The sequence below is a fragment of the Anomaloglossus baeobatrachus genome, chromosome 4, assembly GCF_048569485.1.
Source record: "Anomaloglossus baeobatrachus isolate aAnoBae1 chromosome 4, aAnoBae1.hap1, whole genome shotgun sequence".
NCBI classification, from domain to species: Eukaryota; Metazoa; Chordata; class Amphibia; order Anura; family Aromobatidae; genus Anomaloglossus; species Anomaloglossus baeobatrachus.
The window spans coordinates 294,868,255-294,894,113 of NC_134356.1; the positions used below are offsets into that span (position 1 = coordinate 294,868,255).

Genomic DNA, 25,859 nt, shown 5'->3' on the forward strand with positions numbered 1-25,859 from the left:
GGTCACATGATATAATGTGACCAGAGCCCTGATGCTAACCTCACCGGCATGGTACCGGCAGTGAGTACAGACAGTTTTTATTTTACATGGGTGGATAAAGTAATGGGAATGTCATATCCAACGAATATCTCACAGATGGGGTCCCACCCATGTAACCGAGATCTATCAGAAGAACAGGGTGCTCGGACCACCCAGCTTAATCTAGATCTAAGGCCTGGAGCCAGCAGCAGCTATTCTGGTGGGTACATCCACCTGCACAGAAGCCTACAGGTCAATTCCAGTGTATATGTGAATTCTTCTATACAGATGTACACATTTGCCTATTAGGAACAGTGCCCAGTTCTGTTTTTATGTGGCAATCATCTGTGTAAATGAACTAGGGGGTTCATCACTGCCATAGTAGTCCAATAAGCAGTTAGAAATGTGCTGAAAACAGCCTCTCGTAGCCTTAAGGGTACTTTACATGCTACGATATCGCTAGCGATCTCATTAGCAATGTGAAATTCTAGATCGCAAGTGCGATCTTTAGAGATCGCACATGCGTAAAATAACCTATGTGCGATCTCTAACGGTCGCACTTGCGATCTAGAATTTCACATCGCTAATGAGATCGCTAGCGATGTCGCAGCATGTAAAGTAGCCTTTAATCTAGCAATGACCATTCCCCCCCATATTACTCCACCAGCTGCATTATATCAAACAGCAGAAGATGATCAGCAGCCAAATAAAAAGTCACACATACCTGCAGCACTTCACGCCTCTGATAGCTAATCTCTGGAAGTCCATAACCATGATTGCTTTGTTACCTCCATACCAGAAGATAAGTAGCTATTTCACTGATCAGGTTTTATGGCACTTTTCTCTCTTGATAAGGAAGCTGCTTGGGAAACCGAGATTAGAAGCACAACTACAGGCATTTATCTACAAGTCGCTGGATTGTGCAATTAGCCTCCTGCTGTGACACATGTTGAGATATTCCATCGATATGACAGTCCCTTTTCAATTACTATATTCCCCCTTGTAGAATTTCACCTGGAGATACCACGTCACGCCTCCACGCCATTAACAGAACATAGGCCAATCTAGCATTGAAACGAGAAATTGCCCTCTCTTTATTGTATGCCATCTTATTCAATATGCATACAATTGTAGTTGGGGCATTAATAGTTTTAGACCTATTTTAACGGGAACCCTTTTGTAGCCCTATAAAATCACAAATTCAGAAGTGTCCGCTCATGTCCTGAAGGACGCCACACAATCTTCTATTCTATTTCAAAGTTTATATTGAAATATTTTATAAAAAAAAAAAAAAGGTAAAAATGTTGTGTGAAGATCACAAATTGTATAAAAAGCATAAAAATGACAAGTATTAAGAGCAAGAAGATAAGGATTCCCATAAAAAAGCACTACAATTATGAATTAAGTTGTCACGCACTCACAGTGCCTACTGCCAGAGCTGCCCCCTTCGTTCCGCAAATGATCTTAGACGAACATCCTCCATAATACGAACCTCACACCTTCGTCTTCGAGACTTTTCTCGTGCCACGCCAGTTTTCTGGAGTACACTACCCCAAAGAATGCGACTAATATCAAGCCCCCAAGTTTTTAAGCGTACGTTAAAAACACATCTCTTCAGACAAGCTTATCATAATAACTTACTAACCTAACTATTCCCCGTCCCACCTTTAAATACTACTCGTAACTTTCTCTCTCCTATTTCTGTCCTCACATCCTACATACAACCAAAAGCACGTAAGGGCACCCAAAAGGTTACTGTCTAAAGACCAGATCATTCATCTTTATATGTAACCAATAAACTAGCATAACGATGGCCAGCCAGATCTACAAGTGTGCTTCACCTCGTGTCCCCCTTCTTCCCCATAGATTGTTAGCTTTCGAGCAGGGCCCTCAGTCCTACTGTAGCTGTTGAATTATGTACTATTTTGTTTTGTTTTTGTCTTTACAACCCCCCCACCGGATTGTAAAGTGCTGCAGAATATGTTGGCGCTATATAAATAAACTTTATTATTATTATTATTACAATGGATGGTTTAGATCAAAGCATATTCATATGTGTGAATGGCCAAGTCACAGTCCAGACCTAAATCCTATTGAGAATCTGTGGAAAGACCTGAAAATTGCTGTTGACAGACGTTCTCCATCCAACCTCACCGAGCTAGAGTTACACTGAACAAAAATATAAATGCAACAATTTTGTTTTTGCTAGATCTAAGACTTTTTATGTACACAAGAGGCCTTTTTCGCTCAAATAATTGATATTGTGCTGTGTGATAAAACTGCACATTTTAGAGTGGTCTTTTATTCTGGCCAGCCTAAGGCACGCCTGTGCAATAATCACGCTGTCTAATCAGCATGTTGATATACCACACCTGTAAGGAGGATGAAGAGCAGCTCACTAACCCAGATTTAGACAAATTTGTGAATATTTAATGAGAGAAAAAGGCCTTTTGTGTACAAAGAAAAAGTCTTCGATCTTTGCATTTAGCTGATGAAAAATGGGGGCAAAGCCAGTGCTTGGTTTATATTTTTGTTCAGTGAACTTTGCAGACAAGAATGGGCCAAAATTTCAACTTCTACCAATGCAAAGCTGGTAGAGACATACCTAAAATACTTGCAGCAGTAACTGGAGCAAAAGGTGGTCATACAAAGTATTGACTAGGGGCTGAAAACAAATGCACAACACAATTTTTAGATTTGTATTTTTAAAATATTTAGAAAACCATGTATTTCCTATACAGATCACCAATACTTGCTACCAGTGGCATAAATAATGTTTGATTGGCCCCGAGGCAAAATTTGGTCCTGGCATCCCCCACCGTACAAGGACACTCGAGGTACAGGATAATGATGCTGAAACTCGGAAGTAGCCCTCATAGTCCTCCAATTATTATAATGAACCTCCCATAGTCCTTCATGTATAATTCACACCTCTTTTTTGCACGTCACGCAGTAGAAAACTGTTAATTGGTCGCATTGTGATGAGTGACGGGCTGATGGATGTGGCGGTGATGTGCCTCCTTGTTTGATCACGTGGCCGCGTAATACACTCCTAACCGCCCCTCATATGAGGACGTCTTTCATAAGGCGAATGTACGACCAGTTATGTGATAATGACGTATTGTCGTTTACCGGTCACCTAACGGCAAGGAATGTCCCTTCTACATTATATCCTATTAAGCTACGCCACCATGTATGGTGTGGCATATAGGGTCACGTGACGACGCATTGACACATGACCGATGGAGACGCCCCCCTCCTCCCTGTACGTCATGCGTTAGTAACCGGTAATTGGCCGCATTGTGATGAGTAACAGGTTGGGGGTGTGGCGATAACATGCGTCCATGTTTTGGTCACGTGATCACGGGGTCTTCACTCCTACCTGCCTACTATATGAGGATATGTTCTGTCTGGGTGACTTAGCGTTGATTCCGCTCTCTATTTATATATACGCCCGCAGAATATTATTCGCTCACATGATTATGGATAATTTATGACGGAGGGATTGTTTTGTTTTGGTCACATGACCGGGTGAAACGCCCCCACTCTTTTGTTATGTGGATGTGAGCATTATGCAAGCACTATAGAGCTAGCTCCACCCTCTACAATTAAGGTTTAACACAGACGTCATGTTATCTAAAGCTCACCTGACTCACAGGTGTGGTATGATTGATGCAGTGGACAAGGCAGTGCCTAAAGTGCACAAGGCACTTTATAAGTCTCACACCTCCAAGCCATCACTTGGTTTTTCATTTCTTAGCTCAACATGCCTCTGACAATACAACCTCCCTATCCCCTGATGAATCGCTTTTGAGGAAACGCGTCGGGAAGGAGGACGTTGAGTTTGTTACCTTAGGGGTACTGTGTGGTGCGTTAGTGAGTGGCCCCCCCCCGCATATAGTAAGGTAACATATGGTTTCATTGGTGAATAGTGGAATAGACGGTGAGCATAAGTCCCACTACCACCAATGATTGCACTATTTTGCACTTTTTGAGCACCAGTTTCACTAAAACCATTGGTTTTCCTCCCTGATTATACCCCAGTGTTTTCTGTCATCTGTGGATAATCTTTGTGTTTGCACGTAGCCACTTTAAAAAGAGTGTTAATCTAAGGGCAAGAGTGCAACTTTGGGAGGACTACGGTTTTTGCACAATGTCACTTTAATCATTTGGATGTATATATCTGAACCGGGAGGACCGTGAGGGAATTGGATATAACTCCTGTTGATATATTGTATACATCCAATCTGTACTTTGTGTTTTTTTACCTTGTGGTATCACCTGATTGGTCCTATTATAATTTTAATAGAGAATTTAATAAAGGTTAAATTTTAAAATACCAGTGCTATACACAATAATTCACACCATAGCCCTCCATATATTATAATGCACCCCATAGTCCTTCATATATTACACAGTAACCCATAGTCCTCCATGTATTATAATGCACCCCCATAGTCCATGTATAAGGTATCCCCCATAATCCTTCATATTATATTATGCAGCGCCCATACCGTTTAATGCACCCCCATAGGCCTGTGGGCATCATGTGTACTCACTGATTAATAAAAACAAACAAACAAGTACTCACCTCTCCTCGTTCCCCTGCTGCTCTGGTCACAGTATCATGCGCTCTGCATGTCTCAGCATAGCAGCGACCAGTAGTGATATCACCGCGCTCCGCTGCACTGAGACATCGAGCGCAGGCAGAGTGGGGAGAATGATGAAGGATGGAGTGGAGCGCTCGGCTCCCTTTCTCATCAATGCTTTGTGCGATGATGGGCGAAAGAGGCCCAGTGCCGCTGCTGGCACCTGGTCACTGACTCATGGGCCCCATAGTGGCTGCGTGGTCTGCCGCCTTTGGCGGTAGACCACTGAATAGCGCAGCTCCTCTCTCACTGAGAGGAGTCAGCTGCTTCTCTGGAGGGCGGGCGCTGTGCCCCTAACACTACCAGGGCTGCTCGCGATCTCTGCGACCAAGATCGCTACGCCCCTGTTTGCTTTTCTGTGTTGGTATATCACAAAATCCAAGTAAAATACACTTAAATTTGTGGGTATAACATGAAAAAATGTGGGAAAGTTCACTAGGTATGACTACTTTTTCCAGACATTCTATTAGTATTGGTGCCATGTAGTGTCACATTTTCCCATACAGTGACATTATACCTCTAGCAGCTTACATACGCTGTGTGAGCAATTTGTCAGGGTTTTCTGCCTCTAGACTTAGTAATCATCTGATCGCCAGCAAGTCTGGTATTGTGAGGTGGACATACCTGTCTGACAAGCCCGACAAGTGTTTCCAGTGTCAATGAAAACTATGAATGCTATTCATATCTACACTATATAAGGCTGGGGATAGGCTGGGACATTGGCCAGGACACAGGTAACATGACTAAAGATCAAGTCGCTGCTACATTGCAGCATAATGTAAGTGCATTGGGTTGTATTGCAACTTGCAAGGAACAGCAGCAAGCAAGTCACAAAAACGCACAACTAATTGGTTTTTTGCAATTTTATTGTTGCGGTACCTTCTTGATAGTGGCAAAGCAACCCCATTCATTAACATCATGCTGTGCTGTATCAGCAATCTTTGGGCACATGACCTGTGTTGTGGAAAAAGTCACAGTGTAACCCCACCCAGCCAAAGTCTAACAAATGGTTTAAGTGTGGTGAAGTGAATTTCAAGAAATACAGAATTTAGCAAAAAGTATCTAAGAGAGCTCGTTGGATATCCTATGCACCAGCTATGAGCATTACTATGGAGTAGGCCAACTGCACAGCTTCCACTCTTCTGGGGCGGACAGTCACAAGATTTTGGGTAGCTTCTGTGGAAGTGATGTTATATAAAAAAAAGTCATGTTTGAAACTGGGTCATAATTCATCCAAACAGTATTCAGTGGAGTTGAAGCATAAAAAATGGCAATTTCAGCTCACCCTTGAATGCAAACAAAATCCAGGGTCTGATGAGCGAGCTGGTGCATGGCATGGAGCAGACAGCTGGTCCAAAGAATGGAGAGACGTATCCAGCACTCATCCCAAGGTTCCACAAAACAATTGCCATTTATTAGATTCAATTAAAATCAATGATAAAAACAAAAAAACATGTAGACTAACATGAGGTAAACCCTAGTCCATGGGTTATCAAAACTGGAAAAACATGATAAATTGTAAGAAAAAAGAAAAAAAGCAATATGTGAACAGCGACTACATTGCAATGAAAAAAGGATGTCAGATTGAAGCCATGACAACATAGCTCTGATTATCAAGCCTGCATTGAGGGAAAGGGTTAACAGATAAGAATAATGACAAATAATTGTAGAAACCAAGTCCAATCAAACAAATTATATATATATACATCATTGTACACAAAAAGCCATCACAAGGAACGTGAGATAAAAAATTGAGAGTAAAGAGTGCTACTGTGGATGGAGAAATGGCACTATAGTTCAAGCCTACAATGAGAGGGTATTAATTCTGTCTGAAGCATTAACCATTAAGAATAATGAAATGTGGAAATATATACCCAAATCTAATCAAACTAGTACATACCAATACAAAAATATACACACATGTATGGGCATAAAAGAAGGAATTATCTATAGAAAGTCCTCACGTTACACAAAGCGATCAAAAAAAGCCCCATGCTCCAGCATTGAGTCGACAGTCGGCTCTCTACGGATGAGCTGAAGCCGGCTGTCAGTCAGTATGAAGGGGCGTAGTTACAGATGGTCCTTCCGCAGTTAGCGGTCCTGCTCTGTATGTTTGCATAGTCTAACACTTAGTGGCCGAGATGTTCTTATACCTAGCCTCTTCCAAGTCATAATTAAGCCCGCTTTACACGCTACAATATATCTTACGATGTGTCGGCGGGGTCACGTCGTAAGTGACGCACATCCGGCATCGTAAGTTATATTGAAAAAACTTTATAACTCCAGAGGACAAATTTGAGGATGCAGATATATATTAAAAAAATTTTGCATTTGCAAATCTTTATTTTGAAAAACTTCCAGTGGTAGCCTGCTTGGACTACGCGTTTCGGCGTACAAGCGCCTTCTACATGGCCTTTATCTGCATCCTCAAATTTGTCCGCTGGAGTTATAAAGTTTTTTCATTTGGATTTCCCGTGGCTGGCTCCTGCTCTGGTTTTCCGTGCGGACTATCTTCTGGATTGATACTGGAATCCACACACAGGAGTGTACGGGTAAGCTGGCTTTGAAAACTATTTAGTTTTTTGCGTAAGTTATATTGTAACATGTGACAGCAACGTGCGATTGCGATTGAACATTAAAACGTTCATCGCACGCACGTCGTTCAATTCCTAAAAATTGAACGTGAGGTTGTTCAATGTTCCCGAGGCAGCACACATCGCAGTGTGTGACATCCCAGGAACGATGAACAGATCTTACCTGCGTCCTGCGGCTCCCGCCGGCAATGCGGAAGGAAGGAGGTGGGCGGGATGTTTACGTCCCGCTCATCTACGCCCCTCCACTTCTATTGGCCGGCTGTGACGCCGAACGTCCCTCCCACTCCAAGAAGTGGATGTTCGCCGCCCACATCGAGGTCGTATGGACGGGTAAGTACGTGTGACAGCAAATAATCGTTTGTGCAACACGGTCAACAAATTGAACGTGTCGCACATACGATGGGGGCGTGTCAAATCGCATACGATATCGTATGTGAAATTGACACGTGTAAAGCAGGCTTTAGATTGCACACTTGAAAACACTACGGTATATTCAGTCAAACTGCTATGTATTTAAAAAAAAAATATGGACTACACTCGGACCAAGGTTATTCAATGGGGCAGCATAGAAAAAGGAGCCAGCACGATCTGAAGATGGCATGCATCATATAAAAAGGTGTAAATTCACAGATTTATTCCAACTGTACTAGAATAAAAAAAATGAGATTTTTTTAGCAAATAATTGATCAATTCTTTGAGCCACCCCTGCCAACTTCATGGCAAATCTCAATAGATTGATAGGGTCCTACTCTATATTATGTATTTCATGTGCATGGGGCAGCATAGACATTTTTTTTTTTTTCATGGACTAAATTTATAATGTGAAAAAAAAAATGCACAGCATGCACTAGTTTCTTATGTAAATCAGATTCAAACTTGCCTATTCAAGTCAATAAGAGTGCAAAAAAAAAACAAAAAAAAACCTGGATGCTACAAGGAGCCAAAATATAGCGCCTGCATTTTACGGATACCTGTATATAGTTTTGTACATTATTAGCTGCGGTAAAAAACGAATTGCATACGGGCTGCACGGATAACAAATGAGGCAAAATAATCTGAATTTTCTGGATAAACCTCTGATGATTCTGTACACAGTTGTGTGAACCTGGCCTTAATTTCATGAAATCTTCAGCGTAACCCATAATATCATCACTAGTGGTCTATAAAGATTACTTTGCATTGGATTGCACTTATTTGAACTAAATACACCTGTATTATACAAGAAAATATCTGTTCAATGCGGCAGAATTCATAAAGAAATACCGTAAATTCCGTATATATTAAACGCTCCTTTTGCAGGAAGCACATAGATTTCTACAAGCCTCAATCACATGGGACAGTCGCAGAATTTGTGACAAATCTGTGGCACGTTATGTGAAGGCTTCCATGTACTTTTTGCCATATAGTGCATCATATCTAGATGGCATTCTTCTAAATTGTGGACAGTCACTATTCCTAGGAAATGTCATTGTTCCAAGCACTGAGTTGGGGAAAAATCAAGTAGGGTAATCTTTAAAATATCATTTCTCTCTATATACAATAGAAATGTGAAAGCAATGAGTGACTTCCTGCATGTAAGCGAGATAAAGGGTAATTCACGCTGAAAACAAGACAATGTTGTCACATATTGACAGCAGTAAACTGGAAAATATTGAGGCAGCAAACTGCCGGCAGTCATGCAAGATGAAATCATTCCGTTTTGCACATCTCTTTAAATAGAAATGTAGATGCGCTACAATCTTGACTCCACAAGAAGCAAACACTGGGTTGTCAGATTGCTCAGGTTCTCCCTCAGTTCAGTTTTAATGGATTTACAGTACAAACCAAAAGTTTGGACACACCTTCTCATTCAAAGAGTTTTCTTTATTTTCAGGACTCTGAAAATTGTAGAGTCACATTGAAGGCATCAAAACTATGAATTAACACATGTGGAATTAAATACTTGACGGTGAAACTGATAATGTCTTATATTCTAGGTTCTTCAAAGTAGCCACCTTTTGCTTTGATTACTGCTTTGCACACTCTTGGCATTCTCTTGATGAGCTTTCAAGAGGTAGTCACCGGAAATGGTCTTCCAACAGTCTTGAAGGAGTTCCCAGAGATGCTTAGCATTTGTTGGCCCTTTTGCCTTCACTCTGCGGTCCAGCTCACCCCAAACCATCTCGATTGGGTTCAAGTCTGGTGACTGTGGAGGCCAGGTCATCTAGCATAGCACCCCAGCACTCTCCTTCTTAGTCAAATAGCCCTTACACAGCTTGGAGGTGTGTTTGGGGTCATTCTCCTGTTGAAAAATAAATGATGGTCCATCTAAACGCAAACCGGATAGAATAGCATGCCGCTGCAAGATGATGTGGTAAGCATGCTGGTTCAGTATGCCTTCAATTTTGAATAAATCCCCAACAGTGTCACCAGCAAAGCACCCCCACACCATCACACCGCCTCCTCCATGCTTCACGGTGGGAACCAGACATGTAGAGTCCATCCGTTCACCTTTTTTGCATTGCACAAAGACACGGTGGTTGGATCCAAAGATCTCAGATTTGGACTCATCAGGCCAAAGCACAGATTTCCACTGGTCTAATGTCCACTGCTTGTGTTCTTTAGCCCAAACAAGTCTCTTCTGCTTGTTGCCTATCCTTAGCAGTGGTTTCCTAGCAGCTATTTTACCATGAAGGCCTGCTGCACAAAGTCTCCTCTTAGCAGTTGTTCTAGAGATGTGTCTGCTGCTAGAACTCTGTGTGGCACTGACCTGGTCTCTAATCTGAGCTGCTGGTAATCTGCAATTTCTGAGGCTGGTGACTCGGATAAACTTGTCCTCCGCAGCAAAGGTGACTCTTGGTCTTCCTTTCCTGGGGCGATCCTCATGTGAGCCAGTTTTTTTGTAGCGTTTGATGGTTTATGCCACTGCACTTGGGGACACTTTTAAAGTTTTCCCAATTTTTCAGACTGACTGACATTCATTTCTTAAGGTAATGATGGCCACTCGTTTATCTTTACTTGGCTGCTTTTTTCTTGCCATAATACATATTCTAACAGTCTATTCAGTAGCACTATCAGCTGTGTATCCACCAGACTTCTGCACAACACAACTGATGGTCCCTACCGCATTTAGAAGGCAAGAAATCCCACTTATTAAACCTGACAGGGCACACCTGTGAAGTGAGAACCATTTCTGGTGACTACCTCTTGAAACTCATCAAGAGCATGCCAAGAGTGTGCAAAGCAGTAATCAAAGGAAAAGGTGGCTACTTTGAAGAACCTAAAATATAACATTTTCAATTGTTGCACATTTTTTTGTTAAGTATTTCATTCCACATTAATTCATAGTTTTGATGCATTCAATGTGGATCTACAATTTTCAGAGTCATGAAAATAAAGAAAAATCTTTGAATGAGAAGGTGCGTCCAAACTTTTGGTCTGTACTGTACATATACATAAAGTGAGTGAAATAAGTATTGAACATGTCACCAATTTTCTAAGTCAATTTACTTTTACAGGTGCCATTGACATGAAGTTCTCACAAGATGACAGTAACAACCTATCCAATCCACACAAGCAAAGAAAAAAAAATCAAACCATAGATGTCCATAAGTTAAGTAATGTGTAATCATGAGAAATTGTACAGGGAAGAAAAGTGCAAAAAGGCATGGAAAGTCATGACATCAGTAGTTAGAAAGCAATCCTGGAACTTAGTGAAAAATAATATCAGCTGGTTCAACTCACGGCCTATAAAAAGATGTTTTATTACCAAGGTACAACACAAGAAACCTCTCATGATGAGTAAAACCAGTGAGCTATCCCAAGACCTTCGCAACCTTATTGTTGCAAAAGATACTGAAGGCAATGGTTACAGAAGAATTTCTAAACTACTGAAGTGAGCACTGTTGGGGAACATATTCAGAAGTAGAAAGAACATAATTTCACCATAAACCAGCCACGATCAGGTGCTCCCTGCAATATGAAGAATAAAAGGTTCTGCATATCACATGAAAAACACCATACTAACAGTGACGTTTGGATGTGGGAAGAAGTCTTTCAGCATACAGCACTGGCAAACTTCAGTTGAAGGAAGGATGAAAGGACAAATGTATGAAGACATATTTAATAAAAATCTGTTACCAGCTAACAGGATGATGAAGATGAAACAAGGGTGGACATTTCAGCAAGACAATTATCCCAAACTCACAGCCAAGTGAATTGGTTTTGAAGAAAGAAAATAAAGCTGCTGGAATGGCCAGCCAATCACCTGACCTGAATCCAATTTTCGGAAGGAGCTAGAAGCTCAGAGTTTATAGAAGGAGTCCACGGAACCTTCAGGATTTGAAGAGTGTTTGTGTGGAAGAATGGACTTAAATCACACCTGAGCAATGCAGGAGTCTAGTTTCTCCATACAGGAGACATCTTGAATTTGTATTCAAAAGCAAAGGCTTTTGTACAAAGTATTAAAATTTCAGTAAGCGTGTTCAATACTTTTTTCCCTGTGTAATTTCTCAATATTACACATAACTTATGGACATCTATGGTATAATTTCTTTGCCTGTGTGGACTGGGTGGGTTGTTACCAACATCTGTTGAGAAATTCATGTCAAAAGCACCTTTAGAAATATATTTACTTAGAATATTGGTGACACTTTTAATAATTACTATTACTTATTTTTTTATGTCTAACACATTAATATATAAATAGCCAAGAGGCAGATATACCATTTATACAAAGGGGTGTTCTATCTCTAAAGTAGCTTTGTCAAACACACAACTTGCTGCATTATGATTATTTGTTCTGCAAAAAGCCCACACACAGGTGCCCTTATCTACCTGATGATCGGTTCCCTTTAGCTTGTGCTTCATGCCAGCTCTGCTGCAAAATTGATTCTAAACTTTGTTAGGGTAAACTCGGCAGTGAGTGATTATCCACAAAGAATGAGCACGATGCACAGCTATGCAATGATGGGGCACCTAGTCCACATATTTAGTAAGGTACACTATAGCAGAGTGTAATTGCAGAAACCATACCATAAATCTGCAGCTCTTCTGGAACCTCTGAACATGTCCTTACAGGGAGTAGATCTGCTAGTTGATGCTTTAGGCTGGAGTCACACTTGTGAGAGACTCGCGTGAGTCTCACATCGCATCACCCGGCATGGCCACATACTCTCCTGACAGGAGCGGGTCAGCTGCATGTATTTCTATGCAGCTGAGATGCTCCTGTCCGGAGAACTGCAGGCCATGTCGGGTGCTGCGATGAGAGACTCGCGTGAGTCTCTCGCAAGTGTGATTCCAGCCTTAGACCAAGTTCAGCTTTCACTTGCCTGTGTGGGCCAGCCAGAGCTGCTTCATTTGGTCTCAGGTGCAGAGCTGATAAATTGGCTCCTACAGACATCGCAGTTCAAAGGTTTATACACTGCATAAAATGATAATTACACTTCCTGATTCTTCATGGAATGACTATAAGAAATAGTGAAGAAACTTATCTGCCTCCAGCTCTTCTCTCCATAGCCACTCTAAGTGGTGTCATTACAGAGAAGTTCAGATAGAGAAGTACTTTATGTGCTCATGGTATTAGACATCATTATATTCTAGTACTACGGCTTGTCAATCTCATTATATAGAAAGTAAAATGTAAAAATTCTGCCTGTGTAGTCTGTGAGTGGTTTCCATACACATTATATAACCGGGGATTTTTTTTTTTATGGTTTATTACCAGTGCAACAGTTTGCTCAATTCTAAAAAAAATTACCATAAATACATAAAATAAAATGGCTATGTTCAACTCTCTTTAAAACACTGCTTTGTAGAGAAACATGTCGGAAGGAAAAATAATGTTCGTGTGTAAAGAATTAATCATGTGGTGTCACTTCGTGATATAGGGCAAACTGAGACCTATAAATATATTATATACTGTATTTTCCAACTTAGAAAAAACTTCTGATAAAAAGTGTGTGTGCATATATATACACATACACGTGTGTACGTGCGTGTGTGTGTACGTGTGCGTGTGTGTGTGTGTGTGTGTGTGTGTGTGTGTACGTGCGTGCATGTGTGTGTGTGTACGTGCATGTGTGTGTGTGTACGTGCGTGTACGTGCGTGTGTGTACGTGTGTGTGTGTGTGTACGTGCGTGTGTGTGTGTACTTGCGTGTGTACGTGCGTGTGTGTGTACATGCGTGTGTGTGTACTTGCGTGTGTACGTGCGTGTGTGTGTACGTGCGTGTGCACTTGCGTGTGTACGTGCGTGTGTGTACGTGCGTGTGTGTGTGTACGTGCGTGTGTGTACGTGTGTGTGTACGTGCGTGTACGTGCGTGTGTGTACGTGTGTGTGTACGTGCGTGTACGTGCGTGTGTGTGTACGTGAGTGTACGTGCGTGTGTACGTGCGTGCGTGTGTACGTGCGTACGTACGTGTGTGTGTGTACGTACGTGCGTGTGTGTGTACGTACGTGCGTGTGTGTGTGTGTACGTGCGTGTGTGTGTACGTGCGTGTGCGTACGTGCGTGTGTGTGTACGTGCGTGTGTGTGTGTACGTGCGTGTGTGTGTGTACGTGTGTGTGCGCGTGTGTGCGTGCGTGCGTACGTGCGTGTGTACGTGCATGTATGTGTGTACGTGCGTGCGTGTACGTGCACGTGTGTGTATGTATACACGTGTGTGTACGTGCGTGTGTGTACGTGCGTGTGTGCGTGCGTGCTTGTACGTGCGTGTGCACGTGCGTGCTTGTACGTGCGTGTGCACGTGTGTGTGTGTGTACGTGCACGTGTGTATGTATATACGTGTGTGTATGTATATACACGTGTGTGTACGTGCGTGTGTGTTCGTGCGTGTGTACGTGTGTGTGTGTGTCTACGTGCGTGTGCGCGTGTGTGTGTGTACGTGCGTGTGCACTTGCGTGTGTACGTGCGTGTGTGTGTGTACTTGCGTGTGTACGTGCGTGTGTGTGTACGTGCGTGTACGTGCGTGTGTGTGTACTTGCGTGTGTACGTGCGTGCATGTGTACGTGCGTGCGTACGTGCGTGTGTACGTACGTGCGCGTGTGTGTGTACGTGCGTGTGTGTACGTGCGTGTGTGTGTACGTGCGTGTGCACTTGCGTGTGTGCGTGTGTGTGTACGTGCGTGTGTGTGTACGTGCGTGTGTGTGTACGTGCGTGTGTGTACGTGTGTGTGCGTGTACGTGCGTGTGTACGTGCATGTATGTGTGTACGTGCGTGTACGTGCGCGTGTGTGTATGTATATACACGTGTGTGTACGTGCGTGTGTGTACGTGCGTGTGTGCGTGCGTGCGTGCACGTGCGTGCACGTGCGTGTGTGTACGTGCGTGCACGTGTGTATGTATATACGTGTGTGTATGTATATACACGTGTGTGTACGTGCGTGTGTGTACGTGCGTGTGTGTGTGTGTGTGTGTGTGTACATGCATGTGTGTGTACGTGTGTAGAGTAGAGGAAGAAATGAGATCTGAACAGAGGCTGCAAGTCATGAGCAGCTGAAGAACCATGTCAACATTTAATTCCAGGACCTTTCAGGCCAGATGACCTGAAAGGTCCTAAAGATAGCTATGTCCTTCAACTGCTCAGTTTCTGCAGCCTCTGTTCATGTCCCGGTCAAGAAGTGCAACACGTGGTAATGTATAGTGCACGCGAGGGTGAGACTGCAAGCTATGGTAATGTGTGTATAGAAGTGTAACTGCAAGATTTGGTAATGTAAAGTGTGGGCATATGTGCACATAGCAGAGCTGTGTGTGTGTCTCTATATGCATGTAGTTTGCATGTAGCACAGCTGTATGTGTGTACATGTACGTGCACGTAGCTTCAATATAACAGGGCTGTGTCAATCTGCATGTAGTTTTCATCTAACAGAGCTCTGTGTCTATATGTGCACGTAGTTTGCATGAAGCAAGGCTGTGTGCATATAATACACACTGCAAAAGAGACACTAACGATACATTACCTCTCTATTCTACTCTAATGCATTCAAATTCGTGCTATTGACTCCTCTACTTTATACCACTAGGAACGTTTTAATTGGAATAATGTTTTTCTTATTTTCTGCTGTCAAAACCTAGGGTGCGTCTTATGTTAAGGAGCGTCTTATAGGCCGAAAAAAATGGTACATACACACACATTATAAATACACACATACATTGCAGAAGGAATCATGATGACAAAAAGTGTGTAATACAAAAGAGCACATAGGACAATGTTTTGAATTCACTTTACTTTACACTTTACTAATTGTTTTGAACAATTCACAATTATGCTTCTCAAGTATATGAAATAAAATGTTAATTCTAAGCACCAGTTATTTATATTAATCCCTCTAACAATTATCTTTTAGGCCCCTGTATAGCACCAGTTAGTGAATGGCTGGGTTACCAGTAGGGGCCTTTCGTTCCCACCTAATTATTATCCATTTACCTCTGTATTCGCTCTCCTGTAAAGTCAGTGCTTTCAATCAATAAGTAGGTTGGGAAGGTGCACTGAACTGTTCGTCTGCACCCAGGATGCACACAACACCTTGTTAGCAACTTGAATAAAGAGGAGAGCTGATTGAACTCAAAACTGGGACCAGCGGGTCCCTGCTGAATTTTTTAAAAAACCCAGATTCGGTTCGGAATCTGTTACCCATATAAGTCTATGGGAACCAGAATCCAGAGAATAAAAATGTTGGTAGAAGGGATAGGGGGTAGGAGCGCACACGATGTACTCACTGAACCTCAGTCATGGCGGCACACTCCTTCCGGGTCACGCTTTCCCTTCCGGAGCCGACAATAAACCCTCATTGAATATTCACTGGTTTCCCCGGCCCGTGTAATTGGTTGCAGTTAGACGCGCCCCCTCCTGAGTGTCAGCTGACTGCTTCAATCACAGGCGCCAAGACAGCCAGTGGGTGGAGAAAGCAGTGCAACTGTCTGCAGGTGATATAAAAATAAATGAATAAATAAAACAATCGGCACAGGGTCTCCTGTATTCTGGTACCAGCACAGAAAGCACACGGCTGCAGCCCCCAGCTGTCAGGCTTTATCATGGCTGTGTATCAAAATAAGGCTGGAGTCACACACTTGTGCAAGTCTGGAATCGCATCACTCGGCACAGCATGCATCTGCAAGTATTTCTATGCAGCTGCACGCTAGTGTCCGGAGATTGTGCGGCTGCCAGGTGATACAATGCGAGACTTGTGCAAGCACACCGTGAGGCCATAGTCACACACTTGCGAGAGTCTGGCATCGCATCACCCGGCAGTCGCACACTCTCCTGAGAGGAGCGTACATCTGCATGTAGTTCTATGCAGCTGCACGCTCGTGTCCGGGAAGTGTGCGGCTGCCAGGTGATGCAATGCGAGACTCGTGCAAACAAGGTCAGAGTCACACTTGCACGAGTCACACCCCCAATTTTCACACCCAGCCATGATAAAGCTAACAGCTGCGGCTGATTTCTCATACTGGGGAGGTCCAGCCTAAAAATATCAGCCTTAGAATTGCCGCATTGCGCTTTACCAACTCTTCCCGAATGCCCTGGTGTGGTGACAATCTGGGAAATGAGGGGTTAATAACAGCGCACAGCTGCTACTAAGCCCCAGATTAGTGATGGCACAGGCGTCTATGAGACATCGGCATCACTAATCTATAAATGAAAGTAAATAAAACAGACACAGAAAAAATCCTTTATTTGGAATAAAATACAAAAACCCCACCCTCTCTCACCAATAACCCTAACACACCCCTGGCAGGTCGAACGTAATCCACACGACGTCCCACGACGATTTAGCACTGCTACATCTGAATATCACAGGAAGCGGCCATCTAGCACAACCGCTCGCTGTGCGCTCCAGAGAATGAATGAGCTGCGCAATGAGGGGTGATGTCACTCAGGTCATTTATGGTCACAGCTGGAGGTTCCCACGGTCCATCACCTGTAACTGCAGGTAGCCTATCCTCAGGTAGACGTCACTGAGTTCACAAACTTTCATCTCCTAGCAGAAAACTGCAGGCTGTTTTTTTTTTCCAAGAAATGATTTGGTGCTGAAATTTGGCAAAAAAAAAGTGTTTTTTGCCACGTTTTGTTTTATCCCGCGGCTTTTTGTTGTGATTTTGGCCTCAGATTTTTTTTTTCTTTTATTTTCGGGCCAAGGGATGCAAATTTGGTGATGAAATTTTTACACCATATTCCTGCACCGAATCTACACGTCATGGCAAAAAAAAACCATTTTTTTTACATCTTTTTGCCATGTTTTTTTGTCGCGGTTTTCTGCCAGTTAGTGAACATTTGGTGCTGAAATCGTCTGCACCAGATTTCAGAACTAAATTTTGGTGCTGAAGTCTGGTGCAGACAACTAAAAACCCGCACAAAAAAATGCGTCAAGAAACACAGGGGGAAAAAAAAAATGCATAAAAAAATCACGCATTTTTGCCAGGAGATGTAGATTGGGTGCAGGAATATGGTGTAAAATTTTCAGCTACATCTCCTGGTAAAAAAACCCCCACAGTTTTCTGTCAGGAAATGCAGGTCTCACCTGAGGTGAGGTCACTGACTTTACTGAGGCCACCTGAGGTCAGGTTACCTGCTGTTACGGGTGGAGGACAGAGGGAATGTCCAGCTGTGACCGCAAAGAACCTGAGTGATCTCACCCCTCATCGCGGCTCATTCATTCTCTGGAGCTCACAGCAAGCAGTCTTGTTCTATGGTGCTCGCTGTGAGATTCAGACATACAGAAGATAGCAAAAACAGGGGGGGGTTTCACAAATGGATAACCCTAATAATTTAAACCAAGCCTAAAACTTAACCTTTAATAGGTGTACACTAATAAGTGATGCATATTGGTTAAGAAATATACAAAAAGGCTAAGTTTGGTATTTATTAATCAAATTGTGATAACCAAGAGGAAGCCTCCCCATATATTCTTGTGCCCAGTTTATTATGGTAAGACCATTCCTTTTTATTTGACAGGACCCATTTATTGTGAAGAGTGGGATCCTAGCTATTATAAAAAGATTTGCGGATCTATAACTTTGTCTCATTTCATGAAACCCAATTATTTCTCCAAAAGGCGGTTCCTTTATGTGAGAAAAAATTTGGGGCTCTGTCCAACCATAAGGAGATAATGGTATAGTATGTATGGGATGTTTGTTGTGCCTCACATACTGCATTGGTTCAATTGAGCTTAGTGGCCAAGTAGCATATGTGTTTATTTTTTATTTCACATTTTTATTCAGTGATCCTTTCATCACTTATTAATGTACACCTATTAAAGGTTAAGTTTTAGGTTTGGTTTAAATTATTAGGGTTATCCATTTGTGAAACCCCTCCCTTCTGTTTTTGCTATCTTCTGAATCTCTGAAGCTACGTGGGGGTATAATAAAAGGTATAGTTACTATTCTCAGAGATTCAGATGTAGCAGAGCTGAATCATCGTGGGATCTCGTGTGGATTACATCGGACCTGGGAGGATTGTGTTGAGGTTAATAAAGTGGTGAAAGAGGGTGTTTTTTGCCTTATTCCAAATAAAGGATTTTTTCAGGGTTTGTATTTATTTACTGTCACTGACAGATTAGTGATGCCAATGTCTCAGACGCCTATGCCATCATTAATCTGGGGTTTAGTAGCAGCTTTGTGCTGTTATTATCCCCTCATTACCCCGATTGTCACCGCATCAGGGCATCTGGGTCAAGCCGGTATAGCACCGGGCTTGTTGCATTTAATGGATGCGACAATTCCGGGCGGCTGGAGGCTTATATTTTTAGGCTGGGTCTCTCCAGCCTGAGAATACCAACCTCCAGCTGGCCATGGTTGGGAATCAAATTTGTGGAGGGAGGGGGGGGTCAGCACATCGTTTTGTTTTGTTTTTTTTATTTACTTAAATAAAAAAAAAAAAAGCTGCATGTAATTCCTCTTTTGACACACAGCCAAAAAACTGGGGGCTGTATCCATGGGCTTTATCAGAATACCAGGGGACCGAGCACCAATTGCTTTATTTTTATACCTCGGTACTGACCTGCGTAGAGTGTCTGTCAGTTATTGCAGTCAGACAGTGTTACACAGGCTGGGGGCGCGTCTGACTGCAACCAAGCACAGAAGACAGGACGGCCGGTGGGTGGGGAAAGTCGTGTGTATGTGATGGTGGCACGGGAAGTGAATGTGTGACCCGGAAGCAGTGTGCCGCCATGACGCGGAGCCTTGGTGAGTATGAAGCGCTTGCTTCATTCTTATTTTCTTTATTTTTCCTTTTTTTTTTTTCCTTTATTTCTCGAGTTCAAACACCTGGAATCCAGGCCCCGGGTCTCGCACCCGGGCATCTTTGAAACCACGCGGATCCGGACTTTTAAAGTCTGTGTCCGCTCTGCCTAATAAAGAGTCACTTCTGGCAAATGCAGTGATGGATATGGGCACCAACAATAAGATTTTATTTAGGGTAGGTCTCCTACAAGGTGCGGTATTTCGTTTTAAACAGTTATTTTGTGCTGACATATTCTTTTGGGAATGCATTTACAGAAAGGAGACTGGTTCTAGAAATACCTTATACATACATTTTTAGGAGGAGGAGGAGTTTAAACTTCCTAAAGTAAATCCCCCTCCACAAAATACCAAACACTGTTATGCAACTCTTATAAGTGGTCCATAATAAAGCAGGCAAGTTGTCATGCCCCAATGTTTTCAATTGTGAGATAAAAATGAGCCATGTAATCAACTGGCAGCATTAGGAAACAAGTCGCTTGAACATTGAATTGCAGAATAAGTGGAGGTTTTTTTAGTTCCTTTTAGGGCTCACTCACATTTGCGTAAAACAATTTGGTCCCATTTCGCTCCTAAAAAGCTGGACAAGTGGAATCTGTCTGGATACGTTTTTTTGTCATGCGAGTGTGCGATAGTTTCTTCCGTAGCATCTGTATGACATGTGTTCTTAACATCATCTTTTACATAACAGACTACTCTATATAAATTCTTGCTGGTTGTCTATAATACAGCAATCAAATCTAAAAGAATTGAGAGACTAGATAAATATCCCGCAAATAAATAATGTGCCAACCCCCTTACAGATTATAAACGCCCACCCTTTAGGGGCTTTCATGGGTGTCTAGCCTGGTTTAACCTAATAAAGTAATTAAAAAAATGACGAGGGTGTCCCCCACATATTTGATAACAACCCATGGTAAAGCAGACCTGGCAGCTGATATTTTCAGGCTGGGAAGGTCCATGGTTATTGGGCTCTTCCCAGCCTATAAATATCAGCCCGCAGTTGTCCCAGAAGTGGCGTATCACATACGATTCGCCAATTCTGGAGCTTCGCCTCTGTTCTTCCCAACTGCCCTAGTGCAGTGGCAATCGGGGTAATGGTAGTTGGGGTTGATGTCAGCTGTGTGGTGTCAGCTGGCATCAAGCCCTGGTGTTAGTAATGGAGAGATGTCTGTCAAACACCCCCATTAGTAACACGGTAAGATCAAAGTAAAAAAAACACAGACAAAAAGATTGTACTATAAAAAACATTCCTCGACTATTTCCCTGATTGAACAATTTGTTTAAAAAAAAAAAGCCATGCTATTCTGACTTAGTCCAGGGAATCCAACGTAGTACACAGAATGTGACATAGTCCAGAAAGGGAAACCTGGAAGACATAAAATCTAAGACACTGTCCCTCGTTCACCAATTTATTAGAAAGTAAAGTTCCCAAGCCCAATGTACTCCAGCGCTTCCCACGATGTTTCTCACTTACGTAGATCAAAAGCTATGGAGCCTCACAATGAGGCTCCATAGGTTTTGAGCAGCAATAACTCTTAGTCAAGTTGCACTCCGCAAAACCCAGCGGCTTTGGCGAGCTGTGATGATGTGATTAATGTTGGTAATATCACCGCTGTCACCGGGTCACACAGAAAGCAGCGTGAGACCCGAATTGTCTGATCAGCGGTAACTTAAGTAACATCACCACTCTTCACAGCCGCCAAGTGTCGTGGAGCGCAGAGTGAGCTGGGAGTGGCTGCTGCTTAAAGCTTATGGAGCCTCATTCTGAAGCGCCTTTGATCTACTGAATCGAGGAACATCGTGGGAAGCGCTAGACTACATCAGCCCTGGGAACTTTGCTTTCTAATAAATTGGTGAAGGAGGGACAGTCTCTTGTTTTTCTCTCTTTTTATGTTGTTCAGGTTTCCATTTCTGGACTGTGTTGTATTTCTTGAACTAAGTCGGATTCCTTGTATTACGTCGGACCTACATGGATTTTTTTTTATTGGAATAATTTGGTGAACTAGGGAAAAAGTCGGGAAATGTTTTTTAAACTAAAACTATTTTTGTGTGGGTTTTTTTCTTTTGAATTACTGGGTTAGTAATTGGGGTCTCTAATAGACATCTCTTCAATACTAACACCAGGGATTGATGCCAGTTGACACTACACAGCTGACAACCCCACAAACCCTTATCTCCATTGTCACAGTACCAGGGCAATCAGAAGAGCCGATGAGAAGCCCCAGACCTGGTGCATCTTATATGATGCGCCACTTCTGGGGAGGCTGCGGGCTGGTATTTTTAGCCTGGAAAGGGCTCAATAATCATGGATTGTCCCAGCTTTGTTTTTGTTGGTTATCAAAAATAGGGGGAACGCCACATCATTTTTTTCAATTATTTTTAATTAGGTTAAACACCCTTTAGTGCCACATGAAAGACTGAAGGATGTAAGTTTATAATATGTAGGGACGTTGTCAAGTTATATATCTGTATGATGATATCTATTTATTCTAATCTAATCTATCCAACATCTATCTGTATAACTTTTTTTTTTTGCAAGAAGGGATCTGGCTGTGAACCCTGGATGAAAATCGGATGGCATATGGATGGTCCGAGTTCCGTCGGTTTTTATCTCGCATCTACAAAATTACATTGGAGAGGCTTGTCCAATACATGCAGTCAATTGCCGCATACTGCGATTTTTTTACTCACGCCGATTAGAACATTGTACATGCAGTGCAATTTGTGGACATGATATAGAAAAGGAGAATCATACTGTGGGAAAAGATTCAGTATATCTTGTGTTTTACTCATTGAAATTGCAGGTTTTTGTATGCATGAGTCCAGATGGCGGGCCTACTGGTGATTGACAGCTATCTCTGCATGCACAGTCATACACAGAAGACTATCACTAGTAGGAACACTTACTAGACTCATGGATATAATTATACACAGGGATTCCAATTTATAAATCACAAGTTAAAAATGAAAACTCAATAATACATATAGCAATCTGATCAGCTCCTCCTGCTCTATAACATCCTACCTGCGGATCAAATACCAGTTCCAACATGACAGGTTTGTTTTCAACTGGTCAAACAAGGAACAAAGATCTATTAAAATGTTAAATAAAAATTCCTACATAACCAATAAAAGAATATCATTGCCGTTCCATAAACTGAAACCAGAGTGTGCAGTAATTGACAACTTTCCCATAATTTGACATTTCCAGAAAATTCACAGAACAAAAACTTATAAGTATTATAGTACATCAACAGATCTAAAATGAGAAGAAAGAATAAAAAATGAAAATGCTCAAATACGAGCATGTGGCTGTAGGGTAGGGAGGACTGCATTTAAAGGTTAGAGAACAGATTCTTAGCCCTTCCTCACATTCCTAAAACCTAGGACAAACGCTAAAAGCAATTCTATTAATTGCTGCCTTCTTAGCAATGGTATACAAAGCATAATTAATTGAGAAGATTCGGAAGTGGAAAAAAGGGAACTTAATTAGCAGTACAATTGAGCGATCTAACGAAAGGCTTACCTTAGTTGTTTACTTGCATCAATACAGCAGGACATGTTCTGGTAATGAATACAGACGACCCACAATATGGTTGTTCCGTCCCTGGCTATTTATACCCCACTTGCATCATTTGATAACAAGGATTCCAAGTGTAATACATCCCAACATTATAAATTTATAAACCGATAGTCCAGATCACTAGCTAAAGATACCAATGCTCTGGTGTGCCAGTCACCGACTCGTGCCAACTTACTGACCCAGTTTCACAGTCATGAACTCTGCAAAGACATGACCTATTGTAGGGAACATTAAATAAGGTTTTCTTGCACTCACATTTACCATGCTGGAACATGTAGCTTACCAAATTAAACAGAGCCAGGATCTATGGGGCAGATTTATTAAAGGGGCATAAATATACCCAGGAGAGGTAGAAGATGCCCAAAATCTTTCACATTCTATTACATTTGCTGAAGGTTATGGCAGCTCAGACGAGGCTTACTTTATACGGCTTTATTTGTGCCATGTTCATTAGTAGTAATTGCAGTAATAAAATACAAATACTAGCACAAGAAAAAGAAAAGAAAAACTACCCTCAATACTGAAAAATCAGAAAAACTCAGTTTCCTAGTTTTTGAATGCATAATCTGATCACTCATAACCAATATGGAGGTTATACCCATCACCATGATAGTGCCTGCAGATCGGGCTGAATTATGTTATAGAGCTGGGGGAGCGGAGTAGATTGATATATAGCTTTGTGAGAAAAGATCCAGATATCCTGTGCTTTCATCATTTAGTCCTCTGCTCTTTCTGGGTTTTTTGGTCCTATCAGTGACTGACAGTTATCTCTCCATGTTCTACAAGGAAAGCTGTCAGTCAGTGATAGGACCGCCCACTGGACCAAAAATCCCAGAAAGAGCACAGGTCTAAATGATTACTACACCGGCCGGTTATACTGGATGTTTTCTCACAAAGCTATAGAATCGATCTGCTCTGCTCCACCGCTCTATAACACAACGCTTGCAGATTGGATGGCATTCTCATGGTTCACTGTAAAATCAATCGGCAGATGCATTAATAGAGAATCATGTGAACACTTTTCATATTAGGTATAAATTCCGAAATTACAGGAGAAAAGCCGTGCCAAGCTCAGGCCTTGTTTTCCCTTACATGCATAGAAATCTCCAGACAGAGACATATTAGCTTGATCAATAACCAGTTGAAATTCAGACTTCAAATTAACTCACCGAAGTTTTCTCAGGTTCCACTTCTGAGCCGGCAGTCTCCATGTTGATGGCTGTCTCCTAATCTGCAGCCAGTTAGAGTTCTAACATTCCAAGGCCTTGGGTATCCTGTAACAATAAGATAGCATGTCAGCGCCAGAGGCAGGCCAAGACAGCAATAAGTGTCCGCTTCTGTGCCAAACTAGATGACATTTCGTCGAAACTGTTCACTTCGTTAAGCAAATGGAGGGAAAGAAAAAAAAAAACAATCAGAAAAGCAAACATTCAGTCCCTGCTACGGGATGAAAGAGCGACTGAGCTCTCGTCAGCTCTCTAATAGAACATCTGCTGCTATGAAATCCCTTCCTCAAACACGGAGTGATTTGGGAGGCAATCCTCTCTGAGCAGTTGCAATAAATATTGCTTTCACAGCACGGGAAAAGAAACCTATGCTTGATACACAGGATCTATTGGTTCCAGGTTACAATCACAATGGTTGGAGATAAGTGCAGCTCTACCAAACACAGCTGACAATGGACCTTTTCAGTAGAGCGAGATGGCACATACATAGCACTAACTGTGCCGGCTATAAAAAGCGACATCGGACATTTATAGAAGGAGCAACACGTTTCATATGGCAGCAGTAACTGACTGGTACTAAAACAACAGTGGACGCTGCCATGAAAAACTGACTTTTCTGGGGGCAACTAAAGATGTGGCAAGCTTATTTGTAATGAGTGGTAAGCCTGGGCTTTATATGCCAACGAATGACAATATATGATCAATCACAACATTAAAACTTCCAGATTAAATAACTGATTATGTTACAACTAGAAATGTGCGAACCCGAGGTTCAGTGTTTGTATCTAACACAAACTTTAGCAAAAAAGCAGTGTTCGAGTTTGGAGATTGGGCGGCTGACCACTTGTGTGACCATCACTGTGCTCAGTACGCTTGGTGCTCAGCCCAGTGTGAGCCACTTGTAGTGTATGATTGGCTTGTACTATGGGTAAAAACAGCATGAAAGGATGTAATGTGCACCAAACATTAAAAAAAAAAAAAAGGAAAAACCCCACCCACCTGTCCCCAGAAGTGATCTGTTTATAGCTTGCTGTACGTGGACTGACACATGAACTACCCAATCAGTGACTTCTATTGGCATTCAGGACAAGTCCGGATCCCAAACCAAACTTTTTCAACAGGATGGCTGCCCCTGCCGAACCAAACTTCCAAGGGTCCACTCATCTCTAGTTACAACGGCATATAGTAGGCAGAAAGTGAAAACTCAGCTTATGCTTTGATAGTAGGAAAAATGATAAAAATGGTTGAATTGTGAAGACTACATGACTGGGTCAGTGTATCCCCGAGACATAGGGTCTGGTGAGATGTTCACAATGGTCCAAAGAAGAGCTAGATGAGCAACAACAAGGCCATGTACATAGAGGCTCACTGATGGAAGTGCAAAGTGAAGACAAGCCTGTTTCCATCAAACTGGTGTATAAGATAATGCTGGCTATGATGGAAAGGTGTTCGAACACTTTCCGCTAAACACCTACTATATTTCCTACATATCAATACAATTAAGCATCTGGGGAATTTTCTTACAAATATCAAAACTGGTCCAATCAATGAAGGCCTTCAGAACATTTAG

The 25,859-nt window shown here is 42.2% G+C and overlaps 1 protein-coding gene across 4 annotated transcripts in view; it reads right to left on the reverse strand.

Annotated features, from left to right (window-relative positions):
• The window catches only part of OSBPL8 (oxysterol binding protein like 8), a 351,787-nt gene that overhangs the window by 227,995 nt on the left and 97,933 nt on the right, over nt 1–25,859 (reverse strand). For 3 of the 4 annotated variants that reach the window (XM_075344912.1, XM_075344911.1, XM_075344913.1), the window contains exon 3: nt 24,233–24,337. In XM_075344912.1, the coding sequence (XP_075201027.1) occupies nt 24,233–24,274 (42 nt within the window). In that variant the 5' untranslated portion in view covers nt 24,275–24,337. Of the gene's footprint in view, nt 1–23,006; nt 23,041–24,232; nt 24,338–25,859 lie in introns of those variants that run through there. The other variant, XM_075344915.1, reaches the window with a different exon arrangement.